Below are 22,590 nucleotides of genomic sequence, written 5' to 3'. Positions count from 1 at the left end.
AAGACAGAAAGAAAGAAAGAAGCTTGAGTTGAACTTCTGAGTTTTAAATGCAATGTTGAAAACGGTAAAATAGGGACAAATTTGATATGATGCATTTTCTTTAGGTTCTATTTTGCCTGACAACGTTCTGTAGGTTTCTCTCCATCATGACTAGATTAAAAAATTCATTTACACAAATCTGAGTCAGTAAGTTTCTCTAGAATGTAGGATTTCATATCAAAAAGCTCTGAATGACTTTGCTTCTGAATGAGTGAATTATATACAGATACAGACAGAGGTCCATAGAGGACTGTATACTATTCCAATATCAGACATCAAACACAGAGGTCAATAAAGCTTCTATAGAGTATGAATTCCATGCTCAGGGGTGAACAAAATTTACTTAATAATTCTCTCTCTCTCTCTCTCTCTCTCTCTCTCTCTCTCTCTCTCTCTCTCTCTCTCTCTCTCTCACTCTCTCTCTCTCTCTATACATACATACATATATAACTCAATAATTCTCTCTTTCTTTCTCTCTCTCTCTCTCTCTCTCTCTCTCTCTCTATATATATATATATATATATATATATATATATACATGTGTGCGTGTATGTGTTTGTGTGTGTGTGTGTGTGTGTGTATGTGTGTGTGTGTGAATAAGTCAAGTGAAACATCATGCCGTTGTATTCCGTCCTTGCTCCTTCGTACCCCAGTGTGTTTCCTTTCTTGGCGTAGATGCGGAGGAAGAACTCCCCCTGCTGGTTGGGCCTCTGTGTGGAAGGCATGACGACGTAGTGTCCAGGATCCAGATGTACCTTCCTCCAAACGGCCCTTGAATTCTTATATGGCCCAGAACGGCTCACCAGTGGGTTAGCACTGAAAAACTGCTCGTCAAAAGAACCAGTGCTGTCCTGCAGCTGCAAAGTCAGAGAGGGGAACACAGTGAAAAACTGCTCTCTTTGTACTTACAGTAAACGTTTCAGTAAAGCTGTTATTGTGTCGTGAGCTGGTTAAAAGAACACAGTTTATGTTCCTCTTCTTCTCAAAGCAAGTGGGTTTATTAAAGGGGAATTCCACTGATTTTCTAAATTCTGAATTGTTATTACACATAAGTCGTTCAGGTGGTTTAATGTGAAATTCTCCGTTCTGGAGAAACGTACCGAGTCAGAAATGTTGACAGTGATAGGCATCAGAAATCTAAGGTGTTACTAAAATGCTGTCTGATGCTTGAGATACTGTTTTGTGATGGTTTAGACCTAAAACTATGGAGGGGTACATGCAGGGTGTTGTAAGGCAAACTAGTCCCAAAAGAAAATGTATCTTTTTAGAATGATCACTATTTTACCATCAACATGATTTATAAAAACTCAGAAGACACGTATAGGTTCACTGGTGATTTTAGTAAATAAAATGTCTATATTTGTGTTGTAGACATTGTGACCCCTGGTTCCTAGCACTGTAAAGAAATCAGTCTGTAAATTTCTCTACAATTAACCCTTTCACATCCAATCAAACCCAAATTCTGAATAATTTTGTTTACATCTTAATCATTCAATTGTGTTTTGAAAAGTCAGCACATCTGATTTAACTTAATAAAGGACTGTTTAGATAAACTAGGTATGGTTGGTAACTGTAAATACTGGCCTTTCTCAAGGACAGCTTTGAAAATGGATTAGCTGATAAAAATATACACACTGATGAAAATGAAATAATAATTTAATGTTACCTTTAAAAAAACCTCACTATTTATTTTGGCCAGATAAACAGCTTTAAATATAATTTTCACAGATGGCCTAAGATGAAAAGTCTGCGCTGAAAAGTACATAATAAAAATCACCATAGCACATGAGTTTATTAAGGATTACTCACCTCAGGAGGGACCTTAAAACATCAAAGTAGGAAATTCATAAAGAGAAAAACAGAGAGAACACCCAGTGAGAGACAGAGAGAGAGAGAGAGACAGAGAGAGAGAGAGAGAGAGAATATGGGTTAGTGAGTTTGTGAATGTGAATCACAAATGTTTCTAATAGACGTCTTTTTAAGGCCAAGACACTACAAGTAAAAACAGTATTTTTAAAAATAGATACCACAACAAACCTTTCCCAGTAGACTGCAGATATTCGTATTAATATTTTTTGTATTTAAAGTTTTCCAAAAACTAATACACTTGGATATAAGGAAACATTTGCATATGTTTTTAAACCGAACTCTATTTTTTTGTTGGAATCTCATTAATCAAGAAAACACAACGTCCTGTTATTAGTGTTACAGGAAACAACACGAACAACAGAAATTGCAAACGGATGACGTTTTGACACTTTATATGATTACAGTTTAGGAGAAGACATGTTAGAGAAGATGTTATAGATGCTTTTTATCATCATTTTATCATTTGTCATTTCTGTCTGTTGTGTCCTTCCTTAGAGAAATGAGCACTGCAATAGAACAGTGGTTTTCAAACCTGTCCTTAAGGATCACCTGATGTTTACACATTTGCTCCATGCATGCATAGGGATAGAGCAAAAATGGGGGTCCCTCAGGACAGGTTTGAGAATGGTGACTTACAAATGTCATCATGTTGAGGTAGGATGAGCAAGTGTAACATTAAGAGTCTTGCCAAAAGACTCTTATTTGTTTAACGTGGTGTGCTCCCCCAGGTAGGGAATCAAATCCTGAAGAACAGCAGTGTTACCCACTATGCTAAGCAACGCTACGCCAATGCTATCGGACCTCAAACACTAAAGAATCTCTTTTTGTTCTTTAAAAACCTTTCAGTGGCTGCTTCTTTAAAGACACATTTGTTAATGAGGAATCTTATCAAAGTTTATAGAGCCTCCACATGGCAAGGGTTCTACACCATATAAGTTTTTTTCTACAATCCTTTGGCCTAACCCAGAACCATATAGGAACTTTTATTTTGTAGAATGTATCACACTGCTGTGATTAATCCTTTAATAATAATGAGGTAGACTTTCTCTGACTTACTTTGAAGATGTGGAAGGCGATGTAGAAGAAGTTGATTTTGTCTTTCTGTCTGCGGTCCTTCTGCAGCAGCTCCACCAGCATTGTGCACTTCTTCATCTTCTCCTTATGCTTCTCTGCCCCACTCTTTACGGCTGTGTTACCAGCCACATTATCATCGTCACCAACATCTGCATCATCTTCGTCTACCTCCACATCCTCCACGTCCTGCTGAGACAGGACTAGGTGGAATTGAGGGTTCTTCCAGAACGTTCCTGTAGAATTAAAGTGGACAGTGGCATGGATTCAGCTAAAAAACTGTTAAATTTACATAGTTTTGTCCACTGTACCAGGGGTCAGCAACCCAAATGTTAAGAAGGGCCATTTTGTCCTTTTAACAAAAATCAAACCACCTTGGGACCCAAAACATTTTGTTCACTTTACTGTTTTGGCTTAAAATATATCTCAGTATGTGCTAATGTACTAGCATAGTCTAAAAATATAAACAAAAACGCAGACTTCCTTTGCTCTGCTTTAAGCTTTAGCAGAGCTGGCCCTGACCAATGTGGTGCCCTAGGTGAGATTTTGGTTGGTGCCCCCTGCATCATCAATCATCAGGTTTATACACTCACACAGACACTGCAAAGCTTTATGTTTTTGAGTTTTTTAATTTTAGAATGAAAACAACAGTAAAACAGTAAAATCAGTATTAAAGAAACAAATAAAAAGTGAATGAATTATAAATATAACCGTACAACAATAAATAAATATAAAGCTGTTGCACAAAAAATATTTTAAAACTATTTTACATAAAGTAGTGCAGAGAACAACTTTCTGCTTATTGTAGAGAGTCTCTAATCAACGAGGATAAAGACCTACTTATTTAGTGAAAATGGGGGGGGGGGCTCTTTTATAGGTGTTGTGTATTGTTATTATAATAATTTGACTAATATTATTAAACAATGAAGTTATGATTATGTGGACTTATTTTCATATTTATTAATTGTTAATTTGTTTAAAAAAACAAAACAAAAAATACATGCACACGAGTGCCCCCCTGGACAGATGGTGCCCCTAGCATTTGCCTATATCGCCTAATGGAAGGGCCGGCCCTGAGCTTTAGCTCAGGTATAGCCGCTTTTCTCGCATCTTTGGCAGGAAACTTTTCCGCAAAAGTGCAATAATTCGACTTTTTACGAGGCTGAAGTCAGCTCCTCATTCGCCAGCTTCTTGTCCGAATGTTCCTGTTCCACCTTAAATGGTGCAACAGTTACATTCTGCCACCTCAGGCAACATTTAAGGTGGAAAGGGAAAATCCGAACCAGAAGCTGTGGAAAGTCAGCTTTACGACTTTTTATCGTTTGACAATTTCTTGCTGGAGATTTAACACTTCAGAAAACCAGCTGGAGTGATTATAAAGGCAATTTGTCTGCATTGCTATGGTGACCAGCAGTCTGTGTGCCAACCTTCAGGGTTAAAGTGTGAATTAGCAGTTGTAGGCTACATGAACTCCAGTGTCTTTCAAGGATGTGAGTGAATTAACTACCATTACTATCATATCTTCGTAAGATGATTTGAGAGCTACATATCAAGCTGGACGTGCTCAAAAGACTCCCATGGAATCTGACCTGATGCCTCTAACTTTTAAATGATTATGTCAGGCTTTACAGGACGACTCACAGCACCACACATACACACCATATTTTAACATGTCTGTTTTTTCACCTGAAACTTTAATGCTACCTCTTTCAATCTTAACAATCTTTAAGTGCTGCTTTTAAGTAATCTTAGACATGCTTGCTTACTGTATGGCACACTGTTATCTATAAAAACTGACAGAAGTACAGTTTTAGCTGTGCAGCCATCTTTTATACAGTATGTCATACAAGGATGCTCATAATGCTCACAGCTGACTATAAGCTTCTATTAGTTGTTAGCTACATTAGCCTCATAGCTGGGTATTATATTTACCAATTCACACACATACTCACGTGGGTATTTTCGGCTGCCCCCTGCAGAGCACATTGGGACCCATGATCCCTTGTGGGAGGTCAAGGACCAATCAGAGGCACCAGCAGCATCACCATCCTCCCCAGCATCGGAGTCAGGATTCACGCTGCACAGCTCCACTGTATCAAACATCCTACAAAAATCCTCCATCCCAATCCTACACGCACATACAATTTTATTACAGTTTTATAGCATGGTGTGGCTTGTTGCCACACGTGCAGTTTATGAGCACACTTTTTGTCTATACTTACCAAAATTCTCCATCCTCTTCAATGTTCAGGTGAATTCTGGTCTTCTCAGCACTGTCTATGCCATCCCAGTCATTGCACCTATCCACACAGAAACATACATTCATATACATAGTTTAGGTGCCCTTGGTCTAATTACATGTTTTCCTGATTTTCTAAGTGAAATACGGGAACACATCCTCTACAGATCCACAACTGCTTATTTGCTGAATTTAACATATTTGAAAAAATAAATAAAACATAGAATGTGGTCTGTGCAAATGTTGTATATATTAAAGTTAATATTTTATGTTTTTAATATATTAAACTGAGAAAATAAACAGACGTTGTGCACTAAAATTTGCAGAAAAACGTCATATTTAAGTGTGTTCTCTTTAGACATTGTGTAATTTGACCAGTGGCTTATTTTATTTACTTGAGTAAATTACTGAAATTGAACACTTCTACTCTATTATATTTCCAAGAAAGAAAAACACACATTTTGCTGTTTACATTTTCATCTTCAATGTATTTATTACTGTCACGATTGGCCACTCCCAGTCCTGTTCATGTGTTTGTGTTTTGGTTTAGTCCATGTGTCTTTGTTTTGGTATCTGTAGTTCTGCCCCTCGTTTTGTAACCCCGCCCCTGATTGTTTTCACCTGTCCCTCGTTTTCCCTGTATACTTAAGCCCTGTGTTTGCCCCTTGTGTTTGCCGGTCTTTGTTTGATGTCTCAGTCTCTGTTTGTTGTGTTGATTTTGGTTTTTGTCATGTCTGTCCCCCGATCTGTCAGTGTTGGCTATATGAACCTGGACTGTTTTGACCATGACCCTGGATTTGCCCCTAATAAATCTCACTTATCTCAGCACATGTGTCCGCCTCCTTGCTCCCCGTTACAATTACAAATTTCAAAGGCCAGGATATTTTTCTTTTTCTCTTACCAGTCAGTTGAGTTCTTCTGCATTTGAATGCACTTTTTATTAAAACATCCAAACAAAATAGTGTAAAATAGAGTTAATATAGAGTTAATGACCTGTCCACTTCGCACACCACCAAACAAAGAAAACCTGTAATTTGTTCATTAAAATATTTATTGTTTAATTTTTACATACTTGAGTAAGCTTAAATGTTGTTAAACATACCTTTTGACCTTCGCTCAAGTATATTTTTGCCATCATGCTTCCATTTCTACTTGAGTAGTAAGTAAGTTTCCAGACCCATGCTTTTTTCATATAATCACATACATTGCCACTGTTGGGTAAAACCAAGTATCATTGAAAAGGCAACTTGGTTTTAAAACATGATGCGTTTGTGTAACATTCTGTCTTGCCTTGCCCTTATCTTGTGTGTTTTCTCCTGTTTTGTTTATATTCCTTCTTGTATCTTGTCATATGCCTTTGTTTGTTTTAGTTTCCTGATCCTCCTTAGCTCTGCCATTCTGTCACACCCCCTCACCTGTCTTATGATTAACACCACCCAGTAATTACTGTCTTGTCTCGCTTGGTATTGTTTCTTGTTTGCTCAGTTGTAACTTTGCTGCCTGGATATTTCTTGTCTTGTTCATTAGCAAATCATTGTTTTCGTCCTTGTTTTATTACTTTTCCAGCGTCCATAGTTTAGTTTAGTTGTTTTCTTTGCTGTTTTCTTATTTTCTTTGTTCCCTGCATATTTCACAGTCGCACGACCTGCTTCGTCTCCTCCTACGTTACGTTATGTAACATAAAAAATGGTTAGCCCTGGTAAGGCAGGTTACTCTTGTTTTTCTTCTACAAAGTTATGACAATACTTTTTCCTAAAAGTATATAAAAAGACACGCTCGCAGACAGCTGGATAGTCAGTAACAAGTCAGCAATGCTAAAATGAGAACTGAGGTGTTTCTCACTTGTCACTCCAGGGTCCACAGAACTCCACAAATCCCCAGGGGTTCCGCAGCCGCACCAGCAGCACCTCCTCAGCCTTCCTGTGGACCTAAACACACCCACACATATATATATACCTACCAGCCACTTCATTAAAACTACCTCCTTGTTTCTTTGCCCATTGTCCATTTTATCAGCTCCACTTACTATATAGGTGCACTTTGTAGTTCTACAGTTACAGACTGTAGTCCATCTGTTTCTCTGACCACTCTGTTAGCTATTTTACCCTTTACTTCATTCTCAGCAATGCAGTGAGACTGATTTGGTGGTCCTGTCTTAGTGCGTGTTCTAAACACTGTGTCCACTCACTAGACATTCCCATCTTGCTGGTCCAACTTGTAGATGTAAGGTCAGAGATGACAGCTCATTCTCAGTCCAGAAGTGACGCTGAGGTGTTTAAACACTCCAGCAGCACTGCTGTTTCTGATCCACTCTTACCAGCACAACACACACTAACACACCACCTCAGTGCTGAGAATGATCCACCACCCAAACAATAGCGGCTATGTGGGGGTCCTGACCACTGAAGAACAGCTTAAAAGGGGGCTAACGAAGTATCAGAGAAACAGATGGACTACAGTCTGTAACTGCAGAACTACAAAGTGCACCTATATGGTCAGTGGAGCTGATAAAATGGAGAATGAGAGGAGGTAAAAAAAAGATGGTGTATACCCTCTGTCATTTATTATCTTACCTTCCCCAAAATCCCAGCCATCACAGTGTGTATATGTACATAGCCAGGTGTGTTACCTTATCTGTAGAGGTGATGGCATAGGCATGACCTTTGACCAGCCCCTCTGCTGTCACTGTACCAATCTCCTTCACGTTTTTGGCCTGTACTCAGAAAAAAACACACAAATTCGCCAGTCATCATGACTTGTCCCAAAATAAGTGTTAAGTCTACAGTCCGGCACTTTCAGTCCAGTCATCATGACTCATCCCAAAATAAGTGTTAAATCTACAGTCCGGCACTTTCAGTCCAGTCATCATGACTCGTCCCAAAATAAGTGTTAAGTCTACAGTCCGGCACTTTCAGTCCAGTCATCATGACTTGTCCCAAAATAAGTGTTAAGTCTACAGTCCGGCACTTTCAGTCCAGTCATCATGACTCGTCCCAAAATAAGTGTTAAGTCTACAGTCTGGCACTTTGGTGATGTTAACAGACTTCATATACTTTGTTATTACAAATCACAAGTGCTTTAACAGACACTGGCATTGGATCAGTGCTCTGTATCAGCCAAGAAAAAGCAGGATCACTGCATCCCTTTTGATCTGAACTTTCTCGCTCCCTGTTTATCCATATTCTAATTAAGTGGAGCTAAGTGAAACATGCCTATCCAGTGCAGCTCAGAGAAGGATGAGTTGAGAAGGATGACTTTTTTGAGTCTTGGTTCCTCTCTGTGGTTCTTCCTCATGCTCTTAGGGAGTGTTTCCTTTTTAGTTTCTTGCCTAAACATCCCTGGAGACAGGCTTCCTCCTTCTCTCTGTCTCTACCACAGCTCTCATGTGCACAAATCCAATGGATTTCTAATTTATTGCTTTTAATGTTAAGCATGAAGCAAATCACTGGAACGCGATCAATAGGAATCACTTAACACAAAGGTTAGCATTTGTCGCTGTTGGAATAAAACCTTGCATTTTCATTTATCTCTTTGATTTTTAGAGAATTGGAAAACTACAGCTCTAAGTTAAAGTTTCACGATGAATGGAGAAATAGAAATCCTGCAAAATCACTTGGAAAAAAAATACTGTTCCATTAACTTCCATTCAATTATAATAAAACTTTTTTTCATTCTCATGTAAAAGTTGTCATGTTGGAGATCTGAGGTTGTGATGTGACAGTGGTAACAGACACCGATGATGGTGCTTATGAGTGAATGTGCACATGCAAGAAGTGTTTACCTGAATGAAGCAGCTGAGCAGGCTTCCTCTGGACAGCGCAGCAGTGAGAGTTCTCCAGAGCACAGGAGGCGTGCGGGAGGAGACGGGACGAGTGTAGGCAATTCCTCCTGTAAAATCCTCCATTCCCTCAGAAATATTACCCCCCTTCAGACTGCCATAGGAGCCAATCAACCTGGACGAGCACACACACACACATGTACTGTTGTCCCTTACATCTTCTAAAAGGCACAGAGTTGCCTAGACATTTTAGAACAGTGGTCACCAATACTGTCCCTGGAGATCCACCTCCCTGCAGACTTTAGCTTCAACACTAACTGACCCCACTTGATTCACCTAATAATTGCTATCAGGAGTCCTTTATTAGCTGAATGAGGTGAATTACAGGTGGGTTTAAAGGTAGATCGCCAGAAAAAGTGGTGGTGACTGATGCTTTAGATGCATTTATTGCAATAAATTCTTTTTAAGGCCAGCAGATTTAGACGTCCATTGTATAATTTGATAATAATTCAATCATTTTTCATTGTTTTCTATGCAGTTACTGAATAATAAGCCTTAGAATGCAGACACACAAACATGTTTAAAGGGCTGGCTTCATAGACCAGAGTGTGTGAGTCTGGAAGGGCCTAGGCCAGGGGTGAACAACATGCAGCTCTTTTACTGCCCTGTTGTGACTCCACAGCAGAATTAGATTTTTAGGTAAAAATAAAATAATCCTCCTTTGCAGTAAAATAAAGCTCTGCTGATCATTCAACATAGTTTTAACAATAAATGGTCTTAAACGCTGGAGTTTAATTCACTCTTTAACCCTAAAGTTTGGCACACAGACTGCTGGTCACTATAACAACGCAGACAAGAGTCTTGCCTAGCTAGTAGCTAACAAAACAGCAAAGAGAAAGATTTAAGACAGACATCAATAATTTGAAGACAAACAGACTTATTTGCGTTTATAATCCCTCCAGCTGGTTTCCTGATATGTTGCTGCTACGAGAAACCGTTCAACACTAAAACGTTGTGACACTGAAGTCAGCTTCTCATTCACCAGCCTCTTGTTTGAGTCCGAATGTTCCCGTTCCACCTTAAATGGTGCAGCAGTTACATGGCGGCACCTCAGGCAAGAGTTAAGGTGGAACGGGAAAATTCAAAGAAGAGGCTGGCGAATGAGAAGTTGGCTACAGCCAAGTTAAATATCGAACACTGAGAGACATTTTACAAGAAACTATTCTACTTTTGTGGAAACGTTTCCTGCCAGAGATGCGAGAATTCCCCTGGCCTAGGCCCTCTCACTTTGAAGCCCAAACTCACGCTAGAGTTGTGACTGTTCAAAGGAAAGTCCTCTGATGGCAATGAAAATGTTCTTGAACCCTCTTGCATTTTTTCAACTAAAAATGCTTTAAAGCAACTCTACATTAAGGGACAATACTACGATGGGACAGGTGGGTCGAATGTGGGGGATGCGGTGATATTCTACGATATGCAATAGAATCACCAATGTAATTACAGCAATAAGCTAAATCCGGCTCTAGGAAAGCAGTAGAAAGGGTTATAAAACATTTTACTAATCTATCAAGCCAAACAGACTGCTTTAAATGACTTGTGTGCAGAGTTTAGAATGTCCATTATTCACTCAGCACTTCAGTGACGTACAGAAATGGAGTAGGAGCTGAACAGTAATCTGTTTACGTCTAATTGATCTGTAAAAACATCCTGATGAAGCAGCGTGAAGCTCTGGCTCTGCTACTCCTTATCCCACACACTCACACACAGTCATACACACATATGCTGGGACTGACTTGGCGTAAGCCTTCTCCACCAGGGCGCTCCAGAACTCGTTGCTGGTGCGGGAGTAGCTGAAGAGCAGACGGCCTCCTCGCACGGGCAGCCTGTCATCCACCACCACCTCCACCCACTCACCATACTGCCAGAACTGATAGAGAGAGGGGGGGGAGTCAAGAACTGTGTTATCATCGTTTGTAAGACTAGTAGACCAAAGGTCTAATACATAATGTTAATAATGAGAATAAGATTAAGAATTTCACCTCTGCATTTAACCCATCTGCGCAGTGAAACACCACATACACACTAGTGAACACACACACTAGGGTGCAGTGAGCACACTTGCCTGGAGCAGTGGGCAGCACTATCCACAATGCCTGGGGAGCAGTTGGGGGTTAGGTGCCTTGCTCAAGGGCAGATCAGTCACATGCTGTCTGCGGTAATTTCAAATGTATTTATTTTTTGCCTGTATCTATTATACAATTTCAGCCATTAAAGTCCTCAAAACCCTAATACCTTTTTCCTTACCCTTCATGAAAAAAATACTGAGGAGCTAACTGGCTAACAATTAGCATGTCATACCAGAATTTAACATAAGATAGTATAGAATGCAAACTGCTTAGCCACTTAGTTCCAGTGATGTGCAAGGAAAAAAAAAAAAACAACAGTCACCCCCTGCTGGTCTACGATGGAGTAGCATGCTAAGTGTTAGTCAAGTCTTAGCTAAGCGTTAACATTTTTTTCATACAGTAATGAAAAAAATATAATTGTGAAGGAGAAAAACATTTTTGATACAGGTATAAAAAACAAATATACTTGAACTCATACTCTGGATCATTCAGGGCTTCCACAGATTAGTTCACCAAAAATCTGAACAACTCCGCTTTCCCGTCACACCAAATGTAGTCAAGTGGCCAAGACATGTTTGGGGTACAAAGTCTGCTCCTTTCGTTTCATACTTGAGTTTAATATAAAAGAAGTCTATGCTGCAGCTAAGCACATGTCCATGTTTTCCACCCATCCGTGTTTTAATCTGCCTGATAGGAAACACGCTTTTGAAAGCAGTTGCTTTCCATGCTGAGTCTTTCATACCAAGATATCATGGCTGTACAGAGAAAGGAAAAAAAACCATCTTAACTTTTAACAGGAGTTTTTGTAATGCGATTTTATTCGAAATCATTTTGGACAATTTCTATTGGCCTATTCATCCTGAAATTATCACACAATGTAAACAGCAGCTGGCATTGAAGGCGAAATAGAGGATGACTTGAAAGAGTTCACGGCATCACAACCTTAAGAGTCTTCTTTAAGGTAATTAGTAGTACTTTGTTTCCTGTGGGGGTGTTTTTGATGTAGCCCCATTTAAAAAATCTTTTTCCTGTACATGTTCTACAAAAATAACCATTTGTGATTGGTCAGTTTTCAAGTCAGTCAAATCGCTCTTTCCTTTCGTAAGTAATCGGTTCTTGACCACAAGCAACAACCCTGCAAAAAACAAATTATATCTTGAGTGAAAACATCTTAAATCAAGATTTTTGTAACAACATTAAGATTATTTAACTTCATTCGAGTTTTCTCTAATGTTTATAAAGTAATTTTATCTAGAGAAACTCTTATTTACCAGCAGATTATCATTAAACTTCTTGTTTTTAGACAAATATTTTTGCTTATTTGTACAAATAATGCTTGAAATAAGCAAAATTATCAGCCAGTTTAAGAAAACAATTTCCCCAGATAAAATACCTTAAAACAAGTAAACATGTCTAGAAATAATTTAAACAATCGCATAATGTTGTTATGTAAATCCATCACCATTCCCAGGTGTAATATAAACAATACTCCATCTGCTGTTCGAGTAAAATATCCTTACAGTGTAAATATTTTTTGCTTTTTTTATTTATGATTATTTATATTCTTATCCATCCATCCATCCATCCATTATCTTCCGCTTCTCCGGGGTTCGGGAAGCAGGGGCAGCATCCTAAGCAATGAAGCCCAGACCTCCCTTTCCCCAGCCACTTCCACCAGCTCTCCAAGGGGGATTCCGAGGCGCTCCCAGGCCAGCTGGGCGATATATTCGCGCCAGCATGTCCTGGGTCTTCCCCGGGGTCTCCTCCCAGGTGGACTCGCCTGTGACACCTCCCGAGGGAGGCGTCCAGGAGGCATCCTAACCAGATGCCCGAACCACCTCAGCTGGCTCCTCTCGACGTGAAGAAGCAGCGGCTCTACTCCGAGTCCCTCCCGGATGACTGAACTTCTCACCCTATCTCTAAGGGAGAGTCCAGACACCCTGCGGAGGAAACTCATTTCGGCCGCTTGTATTCGCAATCTTATTCTTTCGGTCATTACCCAAAGCTCATGACCATAGGTGAGGGTGGGAACGTAGATCGACCGGTAAATCGAGAGCCTTGCCTTATGGCTCAGCTCTTTCTTTACCACAACAGACCGGTAAAGAGCCCGAATCACTGCTGACCCAGCACCAATCCGCCTGTCAATCTCCCGCTCCCTTGTACCATCACTCGTGAACAAGACCCCGAGATACTTGAACTCCTCCACTTGAGGCAAGAGCCTATCCCCGACCCAGAGAGGGCTCTCCACCCTTTTCCGCCTGAGAACCATGGTCTCGGATTTAGAGGTACTGATTCTCATCTCAGCCGCTTCACACTCGGCTGCAAACCGATCCAGCGAAAGCTGAAGTCCAATAGGACCACATCATCTGCAAACAGCAGCGATGTGACCCTGAGGTCACCAAACCGGACACCCTCCATCCCTTGACTGCGCCTAGAAATTCTATCCATAAAAATTATGAATAGAATCGGTGACAAAGGGCAGCCCTGACGGAGTCCAACTCTAACTGGGAAAGAGTCTGACTTACTGCCGGCTATGCGAACCAAACTCCAGCTTTGTTTGTACAGGGCCTGAATGGCTCGTAGCAAAGAGCCATGTACCCCGTACTCCCGAAGCACCTCCCACAGATTACCCCGGGGAACACAGTCGAATGCCTTCTCCAGATCCACAAAGCACATGTGGACTGGTTGGGCAAACTCCCATGAACCCTCCAGAATCCTGGAGAGGGTGAAGAGTTGGTCCAGTGTTCCACGACCAGGGCGGAACCCGCACTGTTCCTCCTGGATCCGAGGTTCGACTATAAGCCGGACTCTCTTCTCCAGTACCCCTGCATAGACCTTGCCAGGGAGGCTGAGGAGTGTGATTTCCCCTGTAGTTGGAACACACCCTCCGGTCCCCTTTTTTAAAAAGAGGCACCACCACCCCAGTCTGCCAATCCACTGGCACCGCCCCCGATGTCCACGCAATGTTGAAAAGGCGTGTCAGCCAAGACAGCCCCACAACATCCAGAGCCTTGAGGAACTCAGGGCGGATCTCATCCACCCCTGGAGCCTTGCCACCAAGGAGCTTCTTAACTACCTTAGCGACTTCGGCCTCAGTAATGGACAAGCCTATTCCCATGTCCCCAGACTCAGCCTCCTCACTGGAGAACGTGTCGGTGGGATTGAGAAGGTCCTCAAAGTATTCCTTCCACCGCCCAATGACGTCTTCAGTCGAAGTCAGCAGCACACCATCTCCACTATATACAGTGCTAGTGGCACACTGCTTTCCCCTTCTGAGTCGCCTGACGGTTTGCCAGAATCTTTTCGGAGCCGACTTAAAGTCAGTTTCCAAGGCCTCACCAAACTCCTCCCATACACGGGTTTTTGCCTTGGCGACAACTGAAGCCGCAGATCGCTTGGCCTGTCGATACCTGCCAGCTGCCTCTGGTGTCCCACAGGCCAACCATGCCCGGTAGGACTCCTTCTTCAGCTTGACGGCATCTCTCACCTGGGGTGTCCACCACCGGGTTCGAGGATTACCGCCCCGACAGGCACCAACTACCTTACGGCCACAGCTACAGTCAGCCGCTTCAGCAATGGAGGAATGGAACATGGCCCATTCTGAGTCAATCTCCCCCACCTCCCACGATATCTGGTCAAAGTTCTGACGGAGGTGTGAGTTGAAGATCAATCTGACAGGTTCTTCTGCTAGACGTTCCCAGCAAACCCTCACTATACGTTTGGGCTTGCCTGGTCGGACCGGCATCTTCCCCCACCACCTGATCCAACTCACCACCAGGTGGTGATCAGTTGACAGCTCAGCTCCTCTCTTTACCCGAGTGTCCAAAACACATGGCCGCAAGTCCGATGACACGACTACAAAGTCAATCATTGAACTGCGGCCTAGGGTGTCCTGGTGCCATGTGCACTTATGGACATCCTTGTGTTCGAACATGGTGTTCGTGATGGACAAACTGTGGTTTGCGCAGAAGTCCAAAAACTGAACACCACTCGGGTTCAGATCAGAGAGGCCATTCCTCCCAATCACACCCCTCCAGGTCTCACTGTCATTGCCCACGTGAGCGTTGAAGTCCCCCAGTAGGACAATCGAGTCTCCAGGAGGAGCACTTTCAAGCACCCTTCCCAAGGACTCTAAGAAGGCTGGGTACTCTGAACTGCTGTTCGGTGCATAAGCACAGACAACAGTCAGGACCCGTTCCCCAGCCGGAAGGCGTAGGGAAGCTACCCTCTCGTCCACCGGAGAAAACCCCAACATACAGGCACCGAGTCGAGGGGCTATGAGAAAGCCCACACCTGCCCGCCGCCTCTCACCATGGGCAACTCCAGAAAAGAATAAAGTCCAGCCCCTCTCAAGGAGATTGGACCCAGAGCCCAAGCTGTGTGTTGAGGTGAGCCCGACTATATCTAGCCGGTATCTCTCAACCTCGCGCACCAACTCAGGCTCTTTCCCCGCCAGTGAGGTAACATTCCAAGTTCCAAAAGCCAGTTTCAGCAACCGAGGATCAGAACGCCAAGGCCCACGCCTTCGGACACTGCACGATCCACAACGCACCGAACCCCTACTACTGCCCCTCCCATTGGTGGTGGGTCGATGGGAGGGGGGACTCATGTAACTCCTTCGGGCTGGGCCCGGCCGGGCACCATGAGTAAATGCCCGGCCACCAGACGCTCGCTGGCGAGCCCCTCCCCCAGGCCTGGCTCCAGGGTGGGGCCCCGGTAACCCTGTTCCGGGCAGGGTACACAAGTCCTGCTTTTGTGTCTTCATAGGGGTTATTATGGATCACACTTTGTCTGACCTGTCACCTAGGACCAGTTTGCCATGGGAGACCCTACCAGGAGCTTTTGCTCCAGACAACATAGCTCCTAAGATCATTCAAGCACGCAAACCCCTCCACCACGATAAGGTGGTGATCCAAGGAGAGGTATTTATATTCTTAATTTCTGTGAATAGAGTTTATATGAAGGATAGAGTTTATATATTTTATCATATATTTTATCTCTAGTATTATATATATGTATATATACTGTCCATATAGCAAGTAACAAACTGTAACTGTAAGGTTAATTACTTAATTTGTTAAGTCTCATCTTGTTATTTCTTTTCTCGAGTGCCTTGTTATTCCTTTGCTGCTGTAGCACTGAGAATTTCCCCATTATAGGACTAATAAAAGATTATCTTATCTCATAAATATTAGATATATTGACTAGATTTAAGATGGTTTCACTTGCCAACATATTATTTTTGGCAGTGAAGACAGATCAGGTTCTCTGACAAGAGCTTTGCAAGACTACTCAAAAAGCTTTTGGGTGACACAGGCTTTCACTGCTTGTTAGCCTCTTACATTAGCTTTATGACTCCTGTGCTACATTTCTAAATACTTAAATATCATTAAACGCACAGGTCAGAGGATGTCTTCACTTAAGCACAGGGATACCAGGCTTGTGCTGACCTGCTGAACGTGCCTGGGAATGCAGTGTGTATTCACACCCTTGGGCTGGGGCTGCATGTCAGGACATTTCAAACGCCGTCAGGCTAACAAACACAAACAACAGGCTACCATCTCTTTTCGCCTTGTTTAAAGATCTTTCTTTCTCTCTCTTCATGAACCCTCTCATCTAATAAGAGGGACCCACATCTCACAGTAACTTACTCTGACTACCCACACAACAGCTGGGAACATAATGGCCAGCCACTATCTCAGCTATGCTTTGAAGTCTGCTTTCAGAGTTTATCTTGTCTCATCTCAGTTTACACAAGCCACCAAAAAACCTCACTCAGGATCAGTATTTACTCTTTAATTAATATTTCTGCAAACATGCCTTAACATTTCTTCATTAAGATAGTAGGCAGGCAAATTCTTATCGATGAGAAAACAGACAATACTTTTCAAATCTCCGCTCAGATCTCTCCGATGCTCCACTCAGCTTTGCAATTAAATTCTCTAGTTGTAATGTGGCCCAACAATGCAGAGGTAAACAGAATTGTACAAGCTAGAATAGCTCACTTTCCTGGAGGTTTCCTACTGTTTTACTGCAGGACTGTCATCATAAAAAGCCCAGTTTGTATGGAGCTACAGGGGAGGGCAGAAACTGAGCCGATTTGCCTCTACATGCTCTTAAAGTGCTTAAGTGAGGACACATGTTTCAGAGTGTTTACTGCCTGAATGGAAATGCCAGGCCAGAGGCTGACACAGCAGTTACATAATGACGCTGTACTGGTAATTGCTCTCACAATGGGCAGCAGAAATGGCTGAATAATCTAAATAATGGCTAAATAAAGGCAAAAACACATCCTTTACTGGGAGCAAACTTAAATATGCCATTTTCTGGACATGGTAGTGCACAATTTCTATTCATTTGCTGAGTTTAACCCTTGTGTGGTTTTCATGTTGTTGTTACTCAGTAGTCTGATGGATCCACCACATTATAGCTTTTTAAATCAATACAGCCATAACAATTTATGTAAAAGTACCAGATATCACAAGTGGCCAGCATAGGGATCTCCTTTAGCAGTTGTAGCCAGTCAGCAGCCTGTCCATGTTGTCCACCCTCACACACCCACATACACCCCCCCACACACACATTGAAACACACACACACACACACACACGCACACACTAATAGCAGGCCATGTAGGAGGAGAGCAAAGTAAAGGGACACAGCACCTCCACACTTTTACTCCTCACAACAACACGTGTAATATGAATGTGTGGTGGGGTGGACAGTGTGAAGTCACTAAAAATGTGTTATATGTTCTTCACAGAAAATGAGCAAAGACCAAGGAATCTGAGGTTGAAATAATGATAAATCACATATTTTGTTCTTTTGGTAAGCATTGAAAATGGGTCCCACAGACCCCAACACCACACAACGGTTAAATTCAGCAAATAAACAGTAAATATGCATTAAAATGTGTGCATGTGTGTAGAGAACGTATTTTCACTTGGAAAATCAACAAAATGTAATCTCACCAAGGGTGCCCAAACTTTTGCCTGCAACTGTGTATTCTTTTTGAGCAATGTCATAGAACCATTCATGGTTACTTAAAGGGTCCTAAATGGTTCTTGGCTTGGGCATATGATTTGGGCATATGACAGGAAAAGCCTTAATGAGAAAACTCATTATATGGAGTTCCTTTAAAGAGTCCAACTCATGGAAAAGGTTTCACTTCTGTAAAATAAGAGTTTGATGTGGTATGTAAACAGCATTAAGGTTTCAAAACTAACCACTCACTTCCAGGTCAATGCAGTCCATGCATTGAAACTAGGCTAGAAAAACAGCCCATTTTGTTTTGCATGCGTTTTATAACATTACAAAAACATTTACACAGAACAGAGGTCATTTACATAGAACAGTCTTAAAGGCAAATGGTTATGTGAAAAGGAATGACATTTTTGGCACAAAAGCTCACAAAAATGGCAAAGAATAATACAGTGAAAGACACATCCCATTTACAAATATGGTTCTTTAAAGAATCATCTACTGAAAGGTTCTTTAGGGAACCTAAAGCGTTTTTCTCTGGCATCTCTCAAAAGAATTCTTTTTGGCATCGTGTGTTGCGAGTGTGAGAGGTGTGTGACAAGTGTAAGGGATTTGTATGTGTCACTTTGACAGCAGGGGTCGGTGGGAAGTTGGGGGCTGGTGTCTGAAATGATCTCTACACAGAGGAGCGATAATTACCACCTTCAACAAAAACTCACACAAGAAACGCACCCACGCACCAGCCGCAACCGCAACTCGGATCATAAATCGGGTCCTTAATGTAAAATTTATGATGTGTGACACCTTCTGTCTCTTCGATTCCACTTTAATTTTCATAATATGTTCTCTTGGCATGCTCATATCATCACGGGTATAAGAAAATCTTGAATCTCTAAAATGGTAGCTTTATAGGAGAAGAAAAATGTATTACATAGCCAATATTGTACATTTTCTTGTACTTTTTTTGGGGGTCCAATCAATACAACCGGCCTTAATTAATATTTACATTTATCCCTTAGAATTAAACAGGCTGTTTTTATTTTTATGTCTTTTCCAGTAACCTTATTTGCAGTGGACCTTTAAAGATGATTTAGTAACACATCAACAACATTTCAGTGAAGTAGCAGTAGTGCAGAATCTAAATACATTGAAGTAAATACACTGTAGATGTTCTGTTGATGCATTGCTTACATTCAGTAGATTATGTTGCTAATATGTTACTTCCATTACGCAAAACCCAACCTTACCCAGCCTTACCCAGAGCCTAACCCCAACCCTGGCTCTAATCCTAACGCTAACCTTAACCCAATATCTAATCCTAATGTTTTTGACATGTTACTGAGAGTCCATTAAGTGTTTGTTTCATCACACCACCTGTCTTTTATGTTGTTTACAAATTTAATGATGATCGGACAAATAGAAATGCTCTGTCATAAATGTACAGTAACAAAAACAGCCTGTTTAATTATAATTAAACAATAATTATAATTATACAGAGGTTTATAAATGACCATATAAAAATTAATTAGGTGCAAAACCCCCCACAAAAGTGATAAGTGGGCAACTCAAAGGAAACCCGTGTTTTCAACCTAGTGTCTATCATGCTGCATCTGTAAGTTAATTACCATAGACAACACTCTAGACATGGTCCTGATTCAGCTGCTTCAGCACCCGCCCACTGTGTTGTATCATATGTGTTTCAATTTTGTGTTCTTTGCTAAAAGTGGGGACATTATTATCTATAATCACCAACATGTTACAGACGTTATGGATAGAATTTAGGCTGAACTTCCATCTGTGATTCTCCATCATCAAAAGGAGTTAATCCACTTTACCCTGAAGCGGAAGATTCCAACATAGGGGGCCGCCAAGGTCTGTCCAGCTGGGACCACCTTCTCAAACAGAGTGGGGTGCATAGTGAGACAGGACAGCGCAGCCAGTAGCCAGCAGTTACCTACAACACACACAGGTAAGAATATGCTCATCAGTCAGTTTAAGCAGCACATATCATTAATGGAAAATGACATCTGATCATCTCTGTTGTGACAAAATCAGTCAATCTCTAAAATCTGTTCTTAGCTTTAATAAACAGTTCTGTGTCAGAGACCATCAGTATTTATTATTTTTTATCAAAACTGCCACAAATCAGTCATTTTTGTCAGTCACATATGTCTGAAGAGATAATATCGTCACTGTCCAAAGAAAAACAAGTATCTCCAAAATACTGACTTTACAGGAGAGAGCAAAAACTGTCTTACCTTTTAATGTAAGTCAATGTAAAGAGGTTTTGTTCCAAGTGATTTTTGAGCATTTCTATTGATCCATTAATCATAACATTTTCACACAGCGTAAAGGACAGCTGGTGGGTTCAAATGATGTAGAAAAATAAAAATCCCTAAAAATGGAGATACATGGTTTTCATTGGACAGTGACAATATATAAAAGAACTTTAAAAAAACAAACAGAAAACTACTCAGCGCTATGGGTCTGAAAAGATGTACAGCTGTCAAAAAGCCCTTACTGAGAAAAGGGAATAGACAAGTCAAACAGAGAAGCTGGTCGTGTTCTCAGAACAATGGATTCTGAGCCCAGACCTCAATATCATTAAATGTCTTTGGATTACTTGGATCGCGAGAAGCAGAGAACGCAACTTCTAAGACTAAACTTTGGGGGTGTAGAAAAATATCTTTCACATTTCTTTGAAAAACTGAAAGCAAGTTTAATGTGGGACACATTAAAGACTGAAAAATGTAACGTTCTACTTAAGTTGTTAAGGCTTCTGTGTAATTGTCAGTGAAACAGATTTACTAATTAATGTACAATTTACTAACTTGTACTTATCTGAAAAGAAATGTACGCACACAATGTAAAAGACAGCTGGCATGTAAATAAATAAAAAACAGAAAAAAAGGAAAACTGCTAACAAACTGTCCCTGTGATGCATTCACTGTTGCGAACACATTCCTCTGTAACAGTAAACAGCTGTTCATCTTCCTTGGGGGGTTTACTGAAGAGGCTTTCGTGCTTTTGTCAACAGCTCAGCTGAACATGTTCAAAACCACAGCATGTACACACATCATTACTTTTTTTTCTCATTTGCTCGAAGGCAATTTGTGAAATACCATTTAAAACAATTTCGAAAACAGCTTACGCAAAACCCCAACACACATCAAAACCTTGACAGAAATACGTTTTTGTTCCTAAATCCTAAAGTATCAAAGGCAAATAAATATGCTGAGTCAGTATAACATGGCTTTAATTGTGCTGGCTAAGATCATAAATCACACTATATATCAGCACATAAAATACATCCGAGTTCACAGAAATTCAGGTGTTCAGCTGTGCACACAGCTAGTGTATTCTCTGTAGGAAAACACTGACCAACATAACTGGACTCTGTGCCTGAGGTGACCATGCCTGATGCCAAGCATCAGCTATAGGAGCATAATATACATATAAAGCCTCCCAACACTGGACTGTGGAGCAGTGGGGGAGCTCTGTTCCAGATGCAAAACACAGGGAGTCCTGGGGGGGTCCAAGACCCCCTAATTAGCCTCTTAGACCCCCTGAATATCTCAAAATCAAAACTCTGCTATCATCAGTGAGTGAGTTAGCAGCCAGCCAACACTGAAGGAGCCAGCCAACCCTCCAAATACCAGGGGGTATAGTGCACACAGGCTCCATCCAATACCTTTGGGATGAGCTGGAGTGGCATTTGTGATCCAGCTCACTGACCTCACTAATGCTCTTATGGCTTCAATCAAATCCTAAAAGCAATGTTCCAACATCTAGTATAAAGCCTTCTCAGAAGAGTAGAGGCAGCAAATGGGGAAAAAGAGGTTAAAGCAAAATAGCCTTCGTGAAAATAGCCATTGCAATACTGATATTACAGAAGACTGTAATATGAAAACAGCCTCTTTGTACAGCCTCTGATGCTCCTGATGAGAGTTTTAGTGGTGATGTAGTCTGAAAGTCCCCCAATACCCAATCAGAAGTCTTTACAGAGCATCTAAAAACAGGACCTCAATGCCAAACACCAATCAAAATCAGACCAAGAAAGAGAGAGAGAGAGAGAGACTCAGAGAGAGAGAGAGAGAAAGCAAGAGGGACTCAGAGAGAGAGACACAGAGAGAGAGAGAGAGAGAGAGAGAAAGTGAGAGAAAGAGACTCAGAGAGAGAGAGAGAGAGAGAGACTCAGAGAGAAAAAGAGAGAGAGAATGCAAGAGGGACTCAGAGAGAGAGACAGAGAGAGAGAGAGAGAAAGTGAGAGAAAGAGACTCAGAGAGAGAGAGAGAGAGAGAGAGAGAGAGAAAAGAAGAAACAGAAGATAAACAGTAAGATAGCGAGAGAGGAAAAGAGGAACGGAGAAGGGAGAGGGAGAGAATGAGAGAGAGAGAGAGAGAGAGAATGGGGAAGATGAAGAAAAAACAGAAGATAAACAGTGAGATAGAGAGAGAGGAACAGAGGAGGGAGAGGGAGAGAGAAGG

At 41.4% G+C, this 22,590-nt stretch overlaps 1 protein-coding gene across 1 annotated transcript in view; it reads right to left on the bottom strand.

Moving 5' to 3' along the window:
* capn12 (calpain 12) overlaps positions 1-22,590 on the bottom strand; it is a 38,106-nt gene that overhangs the window by 11,837 nt on the left and 3,679 nt on the right. The window contains exons 3-12 of the mRNA XM_017707990.2: positions 19,939-20,057; positions 10,790-10,923; positions 9,000-9,171; positions 7,848-7,931; positions 7,061-7,146; positions 5,202-5,279; positions 4,932-5,107; positions 2,965-3,215; positions 1,849-1,860; positions 688-896 (exon numbers count right to left, since the gene is read on the bottom strand). Coding sequence (XP_017563479.1) covers positions 688-896; positions 1,849-1,860; positions 2,965-3,215; positions 4,932-5,107; positions 5,202-5,279; positions 7,061-7,146; positions 7,848-7,931; positions 9,000-9,171; positions 10,790-10,923; positions 19,939-20,057 — 1,321 coding nt within the window. The remainder of the gene's footprint in view (positions 1-687; positions 897-1,848; positions 1,861-2,964; positions 3,216-4,931; positions 5,108-5,201; positions 5,280-7,060; positions 7,147-7,847; positions 7,932-8,999; positions 9,172-10,789; positions 10,924-19,938; positions 20,058-22,590) is intronic.

Source organism: Pygocentrus nattereri, chromosome 7 (genome assembly GCF_015220715.1).
Source record: "Pygocentrus nattereri isolate fPygNat1 chromosome 7, fPygNat1.pri, whole genome shotgun sequence".
NCBI lineage: Eukaryota > Metazoa > Chordata > Actinopteri > Characiformes > Serrasalmidae > Pygocentrus > Pygocentrus nattereri.
The sequence above is the reverse complement of the archived record's forward strand: the minus strand, read 5'-3'. Positions and strand labels throughout refer to the sequence as shown.